Source organism: Bemisia tabaci, chromosome 1 (assembly GCF_918797505.1).
Source record: "Bemisia tabaci chromosome 1, PGI_BMITA_v3".
NCBI classification, from domain to species: Eukaryota; Metazoa; Arthropoda; class Insecta; order Hemiptera; family Aleyrodidae; genus Bemisia; species Bemisia tabaci.
This window is the reverse complement of record NC_092793.1, coordinates 32,303,908-32,322,145: the sequence shown is the minus strand read 5'-3', so window position 1 is coordinate 32,322,145 and position 18,238 is coordinate 32,303,908. Positions and strand designations below refer to the sequence as shown.

The window sequence follows — 18,238 nt, the reverse complement described above, 5'->3', positions numbered from 1 at the left end:
ATTGCAAAATGCAGTCCAACTGATCACCTCACTCAACTTGGGGTCACCAGTCCGGAAAGCGACATCACCAATTCGTCGTTAGCCGCACGAAAGAACGCAACTCTATTCTAATGTTGCAAAATTGACCCAAATATTTACATTTTTTACGAGAGTAAACCCGTATAATTTTCGTCTAAAATTTTTCTGATTATTGCATGAGATCAAAAGAAAACTTATTTAAATTTTCAGTCAGAATCCCTCAAAATTCTACCGGTGTATAGGCAATTTACGCGGAAAAATCTGGCAACGAAGAAATATAGCTACGTTCTTTCGCGGCCAGCCCTTTGCGCATTTCAGTCCAAACTTAAGTGAATCTGAAGTATTTTATAACTAAAAGTGACAACTCAGCAATACATCATTAGAAGTTTGGGCATATTGATTGGTGTTAGCTCAAGAGCAAGTAATCCAAGGCCAGTGGCGTGGCGTGTTTTGCGATGTATCGATTGATCTGCCTTTTAAACACATGAAAAAAGATCGATAATAAACAGGGTGTTTGCATAATGAACACCTATAATAATCGATTCTTTACCACAGCTTCAAAGGGGGAATATCGAAAATCAATCATTCACGCCTCGCCCCTGTCGTTTCTTGAATAAATATCTGAATTAGACGAAACGAAAAAAATTACCAAGAACAACAGCAACAGTAAAAAAATCATACTTTAATTTTCTAGTAAAATTGAATAATAGTTAATAGCAATGATAGTTGGTAACTACCTGATTTTAAATTTGTTCTATCGGGCATGGAAGCTATTTGTTATCTGTAAAAAGTGAACATTAATACTATTAATATCATGAATGTGATTATATTATAAATTTTAGTTTGATTAATCTTCATAATCAGCATAAAAATAACCCACATGGATAAGCTAAAAGTTCAAAATGATAATTCTTCTCCGCATAAAAAGTATCTAATCTTACCCACCTCCCGTTTTTGTGAACTTAAGTAAAATACTGAAACAGGAACTGAGTAGTTAAAAATTGATTTTTTTTTGTTTTTTGCATTTCAGTCATTACAAATTTTTTTACGAATAACTGAGATTTAGACGTTCTCCCCCAACCAATTGTCTTGAAATTACTTTTAATCAAGTAAAGTCAATATATTGCCTTTCTTATGCTGCATAATTTATTTTTCTGACGAACATTTTTTCTTTGTTTCAGGTAAAAATGAATTTCACATGTTTGATGCCTTGGGAAATGTCTGAATTTTTAAATTTATGACGAACTGTCAAAGTAATCTTTTGTGTTGAAAAAAAAACCAGCGTCTGAAGAGAAAACCTTTCTAGGAACTAAATGAGATCTGAAGAAACAATAATTGCAATGGCAGAGACTGCGTTTTGTCCCTCCCTTGAATGTTATTCGGAATGCTCGCTCTATATTTTGTTTCTTATGACCTAGCCCCTTCTTGTTTTTTTTTTTTGTTTTTTTCTCAGTATTGCATGGTAATATTGAAGTATATGGTAAATAGTATCGTAATTGCAAGTTAGACTGACACCGTTTTTTTTGTACAATTGTACAGGAAAGAGCTCTTTTCAGTATTCTCAGTAGGTTGCATATGTGATACCACATGGAATGAACTATTTGCTTTCTCTTGTGAGGAATGCAAATGCACGCTCTTACAAACGTTGAATTCCAGTAAAATAATTTTCTTGGCTTTTAATGGGAGACAGCAGACAGCGCATACATATTGCCTTTACTCTTGTGACCTTGCGGAAATCTACTAATGCACAGAATAAAATTGTGCTACGAATCTGGAAACATGTGAAGAGTTTTCCGTCTTAAAGTATAGATTAGTTTCGAAAGCCGCTATTATAGAGAATAGAGACTTATTCAATTTATTTACCCTGCAGGCTGGTATTGAAATTGGTTGACAAAGCGATAGATAAAGTAGACAACGGGAAAATGGAGCTCTCCTAGTAGTTGAAACGGGTGGCTCTTACACGGAGAAAAAAAACTCGTGCGTGGGACCCGAAGTTTAGGTCATATGGATCTCTGAAGTTTTCAGATTGAGCATCTGAACACTTTAGGTCTAGCTGCCGAAGTTCGGATCATACATCTGAAACTTCAGTTCTTGCATCTGAAGTACTTCAGATGTGAGAACCGAAGTACTTCAGATGTAAGAACTGAAGTTTCAGATGTATGATCCGAACTTCGGCAGCTAAACCTAAAGTGTTCAGATGCTCAATCTGAAAACTTCAGAGATACATATGACCTAAACTTCGGGTCCCACGCACGAGTTTTTTTTCTCCGTGTACGGACTAAGGTGGGATATGATGGACTAACCATAGGGCCTTTCGTGAGCTGCCGTTAGTTAGTCTATTACTTACCTCCTTTGTCCATTGGAACCTCCCGCTTTCACCAATAGGATCGTTTTATTTCCTTCCCTTCTTTGTCTATAGCGTCGTACATCAATTTTAATGATTATTAGGTGGTACGGTGATCATGTACAAAATTTTCGATTTGTTCATTCATAAATATCCAACGTTTTCATTGGTACGTGGTGCAGATTTTGTAGCCAGGCACTCGATTTGGGAAGTGGTTTATCGGGATTTGATTTGCATGGATGATAGCATGGGTGATCTCCCTTCCGTCCCCGAATGATTTGCATCTTTGCATCATACGAGCTCAATGGCGATTCTCCCAAAGTAATGGAGATGTTGCATGTGTGAGGAATTTGCGATTTGACTGTTGAATCTTATGTAAAAGTTCGCGAGAAACACGATGGTGCCACTGGTTTTCTCTGAAATCAACTCCCAAGCTCAAAAAAAGCTCTCAAGTTGAGGCTAAAATGGAGGGGATATCCCACGCTATCCTGAGAGTCCACCTCTACATCAAAACAAACTCCCTATGCAAAGATAGGGAGCAAGTACATTCGCAGGGTTGCCGTGTTTTCAGTTTTGGAGTCCCCAAATAAAGTGGCAGCCCTGTCAATGTATTTGCTCCCTATCTTTGCATGGAGAGTTTGTTTTGAGTTAGAGGTGGACTCTCAGGGTAGGGTGAGATATCCCCTCCATTTTGACTTCAACTTGAGAGCTTCTTTGAGCTTGGGAGTTAATTTCAGAGAAAACCAGTGGCACCATCGCGTTTCTCGCGAACTTTTACACTAGAATTAACAGTCAAATCGCAAATTCCTCACACATGCAACATCTCCATACCTCCGCTTTCCCCCATTTAAATCTATTATAAATAATCGATTCTCGGCGAGGCAGCCGACTTCGATCAGAATCGATCATTTTCCATGGGATTAAATGGGTGGATCTCAGGGCTAACGACGAGCGAGGATAGCCTTCGTTTGCGCTCAGTGTATTTCTGTTATGCCATGCCAAGACAAAACGCCGTATAAGCTTTCAAACGTTTCCAAACTTCCTTTGACACATTACGAATTTGTACTTATTTTTCTTTCAATTTTTCAGGGAATAGTAGTCGTATTTTAATTCGAAGTGTCTGAAAATTTCAATGGAAAATACTCATCACTTCCCTTAACATTTTTTTTTCTGAGAGTAATTTTGGCAACAGTCGAATGTTCATATGGCGTTTTTCCTTCCTCGAATGGATCCCCGGTTCATGCACTCATTTTGTTTCACGAAAATGTTAGATTGAGAATGCTAAGTCATGTAGTAGGAGTCAGTATGTTTTTTTGGCCCACTCCAAGTATGAATATGTTGTTGTAGCTTATTGTTATTCATTCTCTAAATATTGAATAAGTCTTTAGCGTAAATGTTTCGCAAACTCCCAATCGAATCTAACGGAAGTGTGTTTATTTTTTCAGATAAGAAATCCTTTATTCACCGGTTAGGACTCATTAAGTCTGAAAAAGATGGAGGTTAGTATCGTTGATTCTTGGTGCAGAAATATTCTTCCTGTCGTTTCCTCGATCATTATGTAAAAATAATGCTCAATGAAATGTACTCAAGTACTGAAAACAATTGCGGGTTTTCTAACTATTCTGTGTGGTAAGGTGATCAGGGGAAAAATATTAAGCTTTTCCACACATGCAATTTCATATCTCTATCTCCAGCTCTTTATTGCAGCCTTGTCGTTTCTCAAAGATCAATTTGATCGCACGATACGCACTAAGGAACTAACTTTGAGGAAACTTTCCCAGATTATTCTGTTCCAAAAACAAAGAAGGGCCATATTCTCAGTCGTTCCCCGGTTTTTGCGGTTTTGCAACTGCACGCAGAAATGTGTCGTTTTCGTCGCAAAAGAACGTAACTCCATCTCAATGTTGCCAAATTTTCCCTCGCAAATTGCACATTAACCCGGAGAATCTGGAGCATTTCTGACTGGAAATTTCGCAGATTTTTCCTCAGGTTTCAAGCAACAATGAGTAACATTTTGTTCAAAAATTCCAAAGGTACATTTTTATTAAAAGAAAATTAATTGTTTGAGTCAATTTAGCAACCTTGGAATGGAGTTCCTTCGTTTGGGAGACGACAAATTGTCAAGTAGCCAGAGACGCTCAAAAATGGAAGAGGTATTGTCTTATGGATTGCATTTTGTAATAAGCAACCACTATCTCTGGCTCTTCCATAAATGCACATATCTGCATAGGGAAACCAGTGGCATGTATGTTGTTTCTAAAATGGGCCAGAAATAGTGGTTCCTTATTGCAAAATGTAATTCATAGTGAGATTAAAATCGATTGTAGGTGTACCGTGCATCCCGTCAGATACTCATTGCAATGTTTTTCAGTTCCAGATCTGAAACACATGGCGAAGAACTGTCAGGTGAACAGCATGAACAGCATGAACAGCTTGAACAACATGAACAACATGAACAGTATGAACAGTATGAACAGCGTGGGGGCGGGGGCGAACAGCATGGGGTTCCTGCACGGGAACAACCTGGGTCCGTCGGCGAGCGAGCTGTACGAGAACCTGCTGATGCACTCGTCCAACGACCGGCAGCACTACCTGTCGAACGCACTCTCGATATCGCAGCGGTACCTGGACCAGCTGCAGAACTGCAACACGGGGGTCGTGGCGCTCCACAACAACTCAACGAGCAACAACTCCTACGTGGACTACTACGAGTCCAGCTCGGACGTCTCGACGGCGGAGATGAGCATGCAGGAGTACAGCATGAACAGCTCGGGCAACAACTCGATGCTCATGGAGTACCGCCCGCGGAAGCACAACAAGGACAAGGAGCCCGTCTTCGGCTGCGAGGATTGCGGCAAGCGCTACCGCTCCAAGACCTCGCTCAGCCTCCACAAGCGCCTCGAGTGCGGCAAGGAGCCCGCCTTCGCCTGCCCCTTCTGCCCTCTCAAGACCCACCAGAAGGGCAACCTCCAGGTCCACATCAAGAAGAAGCACTCCAACCCTCGCGAGTTCCCCGGGCACACGCTCACCTAATCGCCCAATCCCGACTCCGTCAGATATTCACTCCAAGGATTCCAAGAACCGGGAAGCTTCCTGGAGTAACAGCAGGGCTCACTCTTGAGATTCATTGACAAAACTATAGACGAAGAAGACGAAAGGGATATGGAGGGATCCTCTTGGTGGAAGCGGGTAGTTGCAGTGGACGAAGGAGGTAGGTAATAGACTAACTAACGGCAACCCACGAGAGACCGTATACTTAGTCAGTCCATCATTTTCTCCCTCAGTCTAAAGTAAACATTCATTTCAACCAATTGGATGGCTTCATACTCCTAATGTCGTCTTTATCTGTTTGTCTATCAACTTGAAGAATCAGCCTGCAGGGCTCATTATTGAAATTGTTAGACAAAGTGATAGACAAAGGAAACGCCGGGAAATGGAGCGATCCAAGGGTGATACAGGTGGTTCTCATAGATCAGGGGGAAATGATGGACCAACTGTCGGGTTCCCTATGGGTTGCTGTTAGTTGGTCTATTAATTACCTCCTTTGTCCATTGTAAACACCACCTTCCACCATCTGGATGGCTCCATTTTCTCTTAGTCCTCCTAGTCTATAGCTTTGGCTATCAACTTAAATAATGAGCCTACGAAATTCGCTCCAAGTCTTTGTTGAGTAGATTTGTAGGGAAACTCCCACGTCCATCACCGGGATCGTCCAAGAATGTTTCCTACCTTGGGATTCTTTTAAGATGGCAAGAAGTCTCTTCGGGGCCACTGGGATTTTTTAAGTGATAACAAGGTTCTAACTGTCCCCATGGACAGTTTTTGCGCGGAAAGTAAATATTTGTCGCTCTCGTTGATCTGGATTTTTCTCCCGGTCGTGATCTTCGAGAAAGTACCGAGTGCTCCAAACAGATCTCAGGTTCCGGCGATGTTTTACGTAATTTTTTTTGTTTCATCCGGAAATTTTTTCCGGTGTGGGCATACACCCCTGTATCTTGTTTCGTGCTGAGAGTTTCAGTTTTTTTTTTCTCGCACACTGACGATCGTTTTTAGGTTTCTCCTCGAGCACATGAGGCTCGAAACATCTGTGATGATTCATTTTCGTCCCGATCGGATACTTTCGTCGTAGGAAAAGAGGACGCTTTGGTTTCAACCCTCAACCTAATCGATCACGTGAATTGGAAATTTCGGGGCAAGTCCTCGCCAGTGGTTTCCGCAACTTTCTTATCGACAATCTTTTGTTATTCCTTTCGATTTCAGCTAGTTCCTCGTACCATTGCATAGAGTATCGTAGAGAGTATCTATGTCCGTTTAAAATCAGCGTCAGTACAAACCAAATTCTAAAAGAATAACCCTTTCATTCCCGAGTTCAAGTTCGCGCACACCCCTCTGAGCTACCATAGAGTCCTCGTCTTTCGAATGATAATTATTCGGTTCTCGTGACAATTTTAGCCGGTTTGATGATCTTTAAGTATTCGGCTGATGCCCGATCATTGTGTTTAATTTTATAATTGATTATTTTGCTTTTATGTTAGTTATGATTTGAATTTCTGCCCTGAATTCGTCTTAGAACGATTAAAAATGTGATATTCTCTTTTATTCTATGATTTTTTAATTTATATCGGCTGAGCAGCGTCTCCTCCTCTTTTCACAGTTGTCTAGGTATTCAGTCATGCCGCAGCTACACCCGATAGATTTTGTTCGTTTGATCTTTTCAGAGAACATCACTGACATCCATTTGGTTACCGATTTGAGTTCAGTTTTAAGCATTCCTAGTCCTAATTTTGTAATTCGGCAGATGCTCCCACCGATGGTTCACGCAAATCTTGCCTCCTTGAGTTTTGTTTCATCCAATTTATTTCACCTTCAAGTTCGCGTGCTGTACATTTCAACTTAACCTTAGTTTGAAAAACAAGAACTACGCGCCCTATTAGCATCTCACATTCTCATCGTTTCATCCAAAAGGACTTTTCTTTTTCTATTTTAAGTTGTCGGATTTAAAGGTAATCAAAACGACTCGAAGTTAAAGGAAATAACAGGTCATTTTGCCACCGTCAGAGACTGACAATGAGGCTCACCTAATCGAAGGTAATGTCTCAGAGCTCCCTAAACAACTATCAGGGTTTCTACAGAGTAAAGAGAAACCTCAAGAGTCTCTTGATCACCCATTCAATTTACTTATGTTTATAATTTTACCTCTCTTATTCCGTTCTCGAGTCAATTTCACTCTTCCTTTTCTCAATCATTTCATCACAAAATCCTCAACCTTTTTCATAATTTATTTTCTAATTTGCGTTCATAAATCAGCCAGAATCTTGAGTGTCTTGATTTTTCGTCACTTCCCTTTTTGGTATCCTAGCTTGCACTTAAGTATCTATTTCGGGATAAGTCAATCAAGGTAAAATTTAAAATAAATTATCCTGGGTAAATCTTTTACACGAGTAAGCAATTGCACGTTCTTTCTCTTAGGACATGATGTCTTCTCCGCTATCACCGCTATTCTAATTAAGTAACTTTCAATCATCTCCCATAGCATTAACTAGAATTTCGAACTGTTTTTTTTTTCTATCACAAGTTCCTAGATTTAAGTCATTTTTTTAGGTATCTTTTTCTGTTTTAATAAACTGTTCTGTGCTGTTTATTTTATTTTATTCTCATGTCCTGTGACTTTATGATTGATATTTACGTCCCCATGTTATACTCTCTTAAATTTCGTTAGGTTTTTCATCCTGTAGAGTAAGATAGTATTAAACACTTTCAGTATTATTGTTTTTGTAATATTGATTTAATTTCTTAGGTTTTTTTGATTATTTTTTCCTCTTACATGTTTTTGGAATCTTTCTTTCCTCTGAATATATGGAAATGTGTCCATCAACTCATTGAAATGATTTTCCAGGATTTTAAAATGAGGCTTTCATTATCGTTCCTCTCGTTTAACCATAATCATTCATTTACCTTATCATATTATTTTTTCCATGTATCATTAGTTTGTATATATTTGTTCTGATCGATTTTTCAATTGATACTTACTCTTTTGTAATTGGTGGATTTGTTGCAGTGATATTTTATTATTCCTTTCCGTATTTTCCCATCCCCCTGTTTTATTTCTCTTTCCTATTTCAAGGTTTGGAAGTGTTCATGCAATCAGTCAAACTTTTCCATTTCTCATCCGTGAAGTTTAACGGTAGAGGTTTAGCGTGTGAAGTAGGGAATAGCAAAGGATAAATGGACGGCAAAACCTAAATAAGAACTAACTTTGCCTCATCTCAGAAACAGCCTATCTTCCGTTGATTTCCCTATCATTGGCGATCTAGCATATTGGCAACATTGCCTTTTCTCCATTCATACCTGCGGAAATGTATCGATTCGTGGAGGGGCCAGGTGCTCCGACAAGAATCGATTATTTTGGAACAGGCTTAAATGGAGGCAATCCTGTGTTGCCAAATTGCTGGATCCGCCTCTGATCCCTATGAAGTGAGATGCATCTATGAATCACCTAGAAAAGTTGGTTTCTTTAAGTGCAATGCCGTCCAAAAATACGATAATGGAGCTAGTCGGGAACTCTCTTTAAGATTCTATTCGAAATGTAGAATTTCGAAAGGACTTGAGTTTTCAAGAAGAATGTAGATTTTAATAAGCATATTTGTTGTAGATCTTTGTATTATACATTTTTGACCTATATCGTCGTGATGAATTATGAACAAATATTCCTCTATTTTTTGAAAATCCCCCAATTCCTGTTTCTAACAAGTGTGTACATATATACTTTTATCCTTAAAAACTTTCATGTATAGGTATGAATTATATTTATGCATACGTACATTATGAATTATTGTATAATGATCGCACGTATACGATTAAATTTATCGATTAATTTAAGGCATTGATCAATAGTAATAAACTGAAACGTAAAACGCTTCTTCCAAATCTCATATCATATATCGACTACACAAACATTCACTTTTGATAACTAGCTTTGACTCTATACAGAAGACTTGGCTCTTGCATAAATTGATTTCATAGTTTTAAGATTTAGTTTATAAGGTTCCCAGTATGTATAGTTTTTCTGGAATAGTTAAAAAATTATTTGACATCACGACAATACAACATGATACATACCTTATACAATAATAATACATAAACAATGTAATTTCATAGCTCCCCTTGCTCACAATTCTTATAGATTGGCTCTACCCTCAGTTTATTATTCAAAGAAGAGCAAGTATGTCTAACACTTCCTTTTCAATTTATCTTTATGTGCAAATTTTACTACCCGATCAATTACTTTCTTCATATTGTAGGCTGTACCATACTCTGACACAAATTTTATTAGTTTCTCGTGACATGTTTCCAACCATGACCATTAATTTTTTGCTTCTTCTTGCTGAATCGTTCCACTCCTTAATAATTAATTTGTATCATCTCTAAGTATTCCAAGACTAAAGCGTAAAGTAAAATATGTTCAAGGTGAGCCTGTGTCCCAACCATACGGTCTGTGCTAGGAATTCCCACCATTTCAAGCTTTTCAGTTCCTCTTGTCCCTCCCAGCAAATTTAACAATATTGAGTAAACCCAATTGATATCTATCCTGACCTATTCTATTTATGAACGAAAAAAATCTAACACATCCGAACTTTCTAACGGTGCACACTAAGTAATCATTATATCTTCTTGGCGAATCTGAGGTAAAAGAAAATAGAAAATCTTATCTAATTTTCATTGACACGCCAGAATAGTGTTTTTATGTACCTATAATTTCAATTACAGGATATCGAATCCTTGTGTGTTTAGAAAAAAAAAAACTTTTTTTTGCAGGGAGGTCCATTTATTATAATTTCCACACTTAGGACCATAACTTTATCTTTGCATGCTCTTTGGAAATAACCGGCGAATTGAATTATTTAATCAAAATACTTCCTATGCGAGTTAGTTGAGTGTCAAAGAACGCATATCCTCCCTGCCTGAAAATTTTTGGCGGAAATTTAGAAAAGCTAGTCATGGTAAAACAATATTTGGCAGTACAGTCTCCTCTGGATTTTATCCAAGCATGACGAGCACTTCTAGCGTCTTACTTCCCCTCTCGTACACTCGTATGGTTAGATTTAAAGTTAGAGTTAGTGGAACTCAGTGGCGTGGCGTGCTTTGCGATGTATCGATTGATCTACCATTTAAACCTGTAGAAAAGGATCGATTAACAGGATATTCGCAACGAACTCCTTGATAATCGATTCTTTACCACAGTGTAAAATGGGGAACAATCGATAATAATCGATCATTCACGCATTGCCACTGAGCGGAACAAGTTCCTCTCCCAGATACGAACTGTCAGATTTAGAATTTTGGTTTAGTTTCAAGCTCTGCCGGTGGTTTATTTTACGTGAAACATCTTGCCGTTTTTCTCATTCTTGCGTAGGATTACCGTAGTTTCCTCTCAGTATTCATACTAAAATACTCAAAATTTGATCTCACTGTTCTTACGAGCATCAGTATTATTGCGAACAAATTTTTTGCTGACTGTTTAACTTCATCAGAAGTAGTTACCTATCTCGCTATTATACGACTTGGCGTGTTTTAGGCGCTGCATGAAAGTGTTCATTTTACAGCCTCCGGGCAACTCTCAACTCTATATTTATTTAAGGATGTAGGATATAGCACCGAAAAATAGGTGTACTCTCTCACGAATTTTGATGATTTCCTTTCAGTTTTGGTCTTTAGGATAAGTGCAAGTTTTGCTCCGCTGCAATCTCACACTGGAAAAAAAACACATTGGATCTAGAGTCCAGACTCTTGAAAACATTGCCAAGTAAAATAACTCCTGATTCAATCAGATTTAAGCTTAAATCAAAAGGAAATCCGCTCAAATTAAGAGGCTGGGTTCTTGATTTAAGCTTAAATCTGATTGAATCAAGAGTATTTTTTCTTTTCGATGTTTTTAAGAGTCTGGACTCTAGATCCAATGTGTTGTTTTTTCCCAGTGCAGCTCTTGCGGTTTTTTTAACCTTACCGATTAATGTTTCCTTTTAGTTGTAAAGTATTATTTATTATTAATCATTTTTTATCTTAGAAGTTTAGATGGCACCGAGCTTGGAAGTGAAATCAAGATCACATTGAATTTAACTAGATTATTTTGAATTGAAAGTTCATCATTGTAACTCAGTCAATCGTATTTTAAGAGCAATACCTTGGCACTTGTAAATATTGAAAACAAATTGAGCACGAGTAGGCTTAGTTAGGAATGGAAACAAAATATTTCATCGTGAAATCGTCTTCGTGCATGTCGATCAATACAACTGCACTTGTCTCTGCAATCACGCAGTTCTACGAATTACGCAGGAAATCGTTTTCATTCCCTCTCAAAATCGGTTTTTAGCAATTTGTATGACTCATTAAAATAAGTTTTCTTCCGTATCATACTTGAAGTTGATCAATCAAGGTCACGTTATTTAATACTAAGACTTTTCGTAGAACACCCAACGTTCTTAGCTTGAATTTTTACTTTGAATCCCCCCCCCCCTTTGTTTTATCTCAATTTAATCGGATTGTAGCTTAAAATTTTCCTTTTGAATTTTCTCTCTATCATCACATGAGGTTTTATACGTTTTTTATATTATTAATTAGAAGTCTTTTTGAATAATATTTTTTTTTTTGGGGACACAGGCTCTCCTAATTCCATATCTCTGCTTTTTGTATCTCCATCTATTTTTCTCTACGCCGATCTCAAATTGTTATTATCCAGTATTTATTTATTTATTTCCTTTTTAATCTCTTTTTTATTCCTCTTTTATTTCTGAAATTATGTTCTTAAATAAAAAAAACTTCAAATTTAATGCTGCATCTTTATTCGCCTACTCCCCTTATCTCTTTATCGTGCGGTTTACCATCGCTACCAGAGAAATACCATTTTGAAAATTAATTGGAAGAAACTATGAAATATAATTAAATTTTCGGTGGACAAAAATGTAGAAGAACTTTGGCATACTTCAGCTCTCATTCTTTTTTTCTAAGCTTAATCTTTAGCACACCAACAAGATCTACTTATAATAGTTTAACAAAAATCTTGATTGCAAGTCAACTTGATGTCAAATCACAATACAGTGTTATTTTTTGGCCATGTTTATTGACAGTTGAACGTGAAAGTTCATGTGCATATGTTCAAAAGATTCTTTAGAAATGACGACAAGAAAACTCATAATTTTGCTTCATGGAAGCTTAAGAAATGTTTAATTTTTGATGTTTTCGAATGGCAATTTACTTTTAATATGAATCCTTAATCGAGAGATTATGAAAGCTTTTTTCATACTGTGTGTACAATCCAACTGATACTAATGATTGAACGAAAAAATATTTTAAAAAACAAAGCTCGCCTCTTATAGCTAGGTTTTGATCAGTAATTTACAGGCACTGTCAAACATATTCTGGCCGACAGCATATTTCTAAGTTCATAGAGTTACTGAAAAATAGTACAGAATTTAAGTTAAATTATCATGATAAAAACTGCTCAGGGGCATAATCTTCGGTTGGATTTAGAGTCGCCTAGACTATTTTTTACAGTACATTGAAACAGGAAAACTTTCAGAATTGGCTACAGATCTCCTCACAATTTTACACGTGGCATGAGGAACAAAAATATCATGTTGCTTCAGTTTACATAACTAATTTTAGGCGGAAATCGGCAAAAATTCATCTCGTGAAAACAATTAGTCAAGGCCGAAAGCGTTTTCTGGAGCGATAACCTTGCGCATGTTAAAGAAAAGAAATTCAATGTTATTTTGTCTATAGTTACTTGGAGATTCCGCTCTACAAATAAATTTTGTTTTAATTGATTCAAGCAAGAATTAGCCCCGGATGGGGAAAAATGGTAGTGGGTGCTAAGCCCTGTGTCCACTCGTCAAAATGGCGTCTAAATGGAAGCTCAAAGTGAATCAATAAATACGATCTGTTCGTGATTGTTGATCAAAAAAGAGTCGCGCCGCTCTATTTTGAGTCGCAACACTCATCAATCGCATCAAGTCCCGACTTTGGGCCCATTATCGTTGAAATCGATTCACTTTGAGCTTCGATTTTGACGCCATTTTGACGAGTGGAGGCAGCGCTCTATAGACTGAGCAAATATGCTCCAGGTAAGACGGTGCTAATCAGACGCTCAGTAGTTCTTGCGAACTTGTTCTAAGTCAATTTTTCTTAGGACTCCATAATGAAGAAAAACGAAGACAAGATATAAAAGTAATTCAGGGATCAACATCGTCTCGTGATACTCGATGATAGTATAGTTTGGAGCATTTTCTTCGCAAAATGATGAATTATTGAGTAGAGCTTTCTTAACTTAAGATCGGATAACAGTGGTAGCTTCAAATAAAGCAACTGAGCCTATTTTTGAGTTTAGGAACTAAATTTTGAGTTTCAGTAGTCGTGTCTAGAGAGTATCCAGTCACCTTCCACCATTTTTTTCTTTTTCTTTTTCTTTTTTTTATCACAGTGGCAGTCGGCCACTGATACCGTTGACTGATACAGGAAGAGTAGCACTCAACAATTTGGTTGCTCCATCTTGAACTCCATTTTTAGTGTTTTTTTCCGAAGGAAAAATACACTATTTTTTGATCATGTAGTCCAACCTTGAATAGTGATTTCCGCTGAAGAGATCGGTCAACATGTAGCTCATCGGCCATCATTTCTGTCAAAAAGAAGGAGCGTTATTCCGCCAGAGAGACAATGAGAGCAGTACTTTTAAATAAAATGGCGCCCTTCTCCGCCAATTTCTAACCTTAAAATTTGTTGTTGTTGTTGCTGTTGTGCGTCTAGATTGCAATCACGAGAGCGTGCAGAAGATAGCATTTACGGCTGTCTTCCCTAACAATAGCCTAAGATGAAAATGAATTTGACCATTTTCATATAAGTATAGTCGTTTAAATTCGTCGATTTTTAATCATCTAAAAGATTTTTGACAGTCTTTCAGATGATTGGTGGGAATGTGACAAAGAATGGAGGTTTCTCTCCATAAAATTTTCCGGTTAGATGCTCCTGAGCCCGTTCTCTCATAATTTCGGTTTCGCACTTACGGCTCTTTTCGATAAGTACTAGAGTGGGGTCGGAAAAAATATTCGGTCTCTGAAAAGGGAGCAAGCGGAAGTACCCGGATACGAGGTGTTGATAGCATAAACGCAGAAGCTCCAGCGGTAGCCTCGGAGATATAAATCCTTTTAAAAGTATAATTAATCGAATACTTATTTATTTGCGAAAGAAGACTGTTTTAATTTATGGTGGGGGACTTAAGAATCGCTGGCCAATGGGCGGATCCGTTAAAGTCACAACTCATTATTATTCGTCGGCCAAGAGCCATTTTCGCGACGAGCCAACAAAATTCTCCAGCTCGTTTCGCAAATGAAACATCGCTATGTTGTTCCGAGTCCGCCCTTCAAACGATTAGCCATCTTCGCCTTCGTGGAAACGAGTTTTTCGCTCAATCGGAAGCTCGACAACTTTCTTAGTCTCTTATTTCTTGAAATTTTCTCTGTTCTTTCCCCTTCTTTACTTCTTATCTTCTCCTCCTCCCTCTTCCTCTACTAATTGGGTTTCTAAGAAGAACGGATCACTACACAAGGTGCAAACCTAAGTCGTCCCTTGCGATGAATCGATTATCTGTCATTTAAATCAACTTGAAAGGATCGATTATCCTGGTGTCACCATTGAACGGGTGAACACCATTATGTATGATCGATTCTTTACCATAACTCCAAACAGTGGAGTAGCGTGCTTTGCGATGTATCGATTGATTCGCCACTTAAACGTATGAATAAAGATCGATTATTATCTGGGTGTTCGCAGCGAACGCCTCAGTAATCAATTCTTTACCATAGCTTCAAAGGCGAGATATCGATAATCGATCCTTCACGCCATGCCACTGGCTCCAAAAGGGAAAATAGTGATGATCCACAATCAGCGTGGGCATTCGGATGTCGCTAGATTTTTCTGCTAATTAAAAAACATATTTTTTCGAGATTCTCTGTGTATTTTTCCATTGTTGTTAATCGACTTCAGTGGCGTGGCGTGCTTTGCGATACATCGACTTATCCGTCATTTAAACCTATTGAAAGGATCGATAAACAGGGCGTTCGCAACGTACACCTTAATAATCGATTCTTTACCATAGCTTCAAATGGGGACTATCGAAAATCGATCATCCTTGTCTCACCACTGATCAGATTTTACTAACATTTCGATCTGAAGTGTCTAAAAATTTCGAAGAAAAACATTCGATCTGAAGTGTCTAAAAATTTCGAAGAAAAACAATTTGTCTTCACCATTGTGTACATTTAAGAAGGAAAACGAAACAGACATTTCGGGGTCGGGTTTTAATCGAATTTTATCGATATTTTAATCTAAAGTGTCTGAAAATGTCAAAGGAAAATTATCATGACCTTTCCCGGAAATAAATATTTTGTCAGAAGAAATTCGCCGACGCTCAAAAGCTCTTACAAGGTTCTTCCCCTGAACGGGAACCTCGAGCTTTTAAGAACTAGAATAGGTCCCTTCCGGGGGAAGAGAACTGGTTCGTTGGCCTCTCTTGTGAGCTTTTTAGAAGGAACCACGCCGCATGACGAGGCTTATCACGGACCTAATTAACCACACTGCCACATGGCTCGAAAGTGAGATCCCAGTTCAATTTCAGATGACAGGAATCCAGTCTATTTACTACCGCTGGTGGCATCCTCTCCTTGGTTTTCTTTGAACTCGGATTTGAGTGCATTCGCACGGAAGTGTTTGTCTTCCTGCAGCCAGGCGGGGGGAGGAGAGGATCTTAGATCCGGAACGCTTTGCTTACAGCATTGCCAGGTTAAACTTTAACGCAGTGGTTATCCGTCGGTACCCTACCGTCAAATAAAACGTCATTCGTCCGCGCCGTCTCCCTAACCAAGAAGTCTTGTTCGAAATTTTTAACAAGTTACACTTTAACAATATGAAACCAACGCATCTTTTACACTACAAATCGAACGTATGAAAAACGCGTTAAAAGTAGATTATGATGTGTTATTTCATAAGTACTCTCATCACAATTTTCTTCATACCTCAATAAATCACACTATCGCGATGATTTTATTTTAAGGTAGATGAACTTGGCCACACCGCTGTAAGTAACCACTACTGCTCCTAAGACGCTCATATTGCCTATTTTATTATTAAAGGGTAACCGGTCAGAAGGAGTGTGAAATAGTGCACTGTTAGTAGACAGTAGTCATTGCATACAATGTTAAATGAAAATGAGCGTGGCAACATTACTGTAAGCAACTATTACTGCTCCTAAGTCGCCCATATTGCCTTCTTTAATATCGAAGGCGAACCGGTCAGATTGAGCCTGCAACGCTGCACTGTTGATAAAAGTCTATTAATACAATGTCTAATGCAAAGAATTGCACAATGGTTACATTGGTGGTTAGTTGACTGTGCGCCACACTGGAAACAAAAACTCCGGCTATGGAAGCCGTGCTTACTGGATATGTAGACATACCGTTCGCGTTCCGGGCTCAGAGGCCGAAGGTTCTGGGCGTAGTACCCGGAGCAACCGAAGCTACGGCTCCGGCACCCGGAACTTTCGGCCTCTGAGCCTGGAACGGACGGTTTGTCTATATAGCTCGTAGCTTCTTTTTCCTCAGTGTAAACTTGGACGCGCAGTACCCGCAGAAATCTAGCAAGATTTCCGTGTCTTTTCTAATTCGTTTCTTAGAAGTATATTATTCCGTAAACATAGTTCGGAGGACTAGCCATTTTAAGGTTTTAGCGGTTATGAAAATGACCTAATGCACACTGTCCCTCTTAATTGATCCTACAGGGTGTCTACAATTCCGGAAATAGTACTGATTTTTTAAGGGCGGTCCGGAAGCACTGGAAAAGTGCGGAAATTCCGCAAGAAGATCCGGAATTTTTTTAATTTTCTTGTCATGTTTGTCTCAATTTGAGCGGAATCCAAATTTTTGAAATTTTTTGAATTTCGTCAATAATTGGAGGTACTGAAAAAGTACTGAATTTTTCTGTTGAGGAGGTACTGAATTTCTTGAGAATGTACTGAAAAAGCACTGTAAAAGTACTGATTTTTGGTCAGACTGTTTTAGTTGACACCCAGTTCCATGGAGTCGTGGAATCCGGCATCCATGTCTCTCCCGTCCCACCCTCGTTAATTCATTCATGCACCTTGCATCGAGTGAGTAAGTCGGATCTTCGTTCCGTCACGCCACGGAAACTGACGGTCCCGTCTCGTAGCCATCATCTGCAGGAGAACCTTCCTCGTAAACTACATATTCCACGCTTACAATCACTACCTCCATTGACTGACTGTAATGGTCTCGATCACTACTTAGTATTTGGTAAAACTCTTGTCTAAGTTCACTGTTCGAGAGGCTAAATATGGACGGCTGATGCCGAGGATGTAATAGTACTGCGTCTAGACAAAGTAAATACGAGATAGCTAGTTTGAAAAAATTCAGTGCACAAGTATATTCTGGTCCATGAGCTCACAATGGTAGGGCGCTGATTTAGTTATCCTTACCGAACTCTATACAAATGATTGATGGATCATTCATTGATAACTGATTCATAATAATTCCTTTAAAGATTATTAAAGACGAAAACTTTTATACATAATTCGGCGGGTCCGTAAATAGGACCGATTTTTTGAAGTCGGTTAAGAAGTATTGAAAAAGTACGGAATTTCTGAGAAACTTTCCGGCTCATGCTACGGGTGTTCCATTTAGAACAGCTGAGAAAGTAAACACACGCGACAATTCTTAATGTAGTAATTGCCAGCTAGGGCGCGATTGTTTAACCAGTTGATCCCAAGACCGCCAATGAGTTTCGATTCCCTGACTACGTCATGTTCGTGCCGAT

The 18,238-nt window shown here is 38.5% G+C and overlaps 2 protein-coding genes across 8 annotated transcripts in view; one reads left to right on the top strand and one right to left on the bottom strand.

Annotated features, from left to right (window-relative positions):
* The window catches only part of LOC109037149 (uncharacterized), a 549,607-nt gene that overhangs the window by 371,129 nt on the left and 160,240 nt on the right, over nt 1-18,238 (bottom strand). The window lies entirely within an intron of this gene.
* On the top strand, nt 3,167-12,189 carry LOC109037153 (uncharacterized). The gene is made up of 2 exons (XM_019051662.2): nt 3,167-3,861; nt 4,734-12,189. The coding sequence occupies exons 1-2, from the start codon at nt 3,756-3,758 to the stop codon at nt 5,393-5,395; spliced, it is 768 nt and encodes a 255-aa protein (XP_018907207.2). The 5' UTR covers nt 3,167-3,755; the 3' UTR covers nt 5,396-12,189.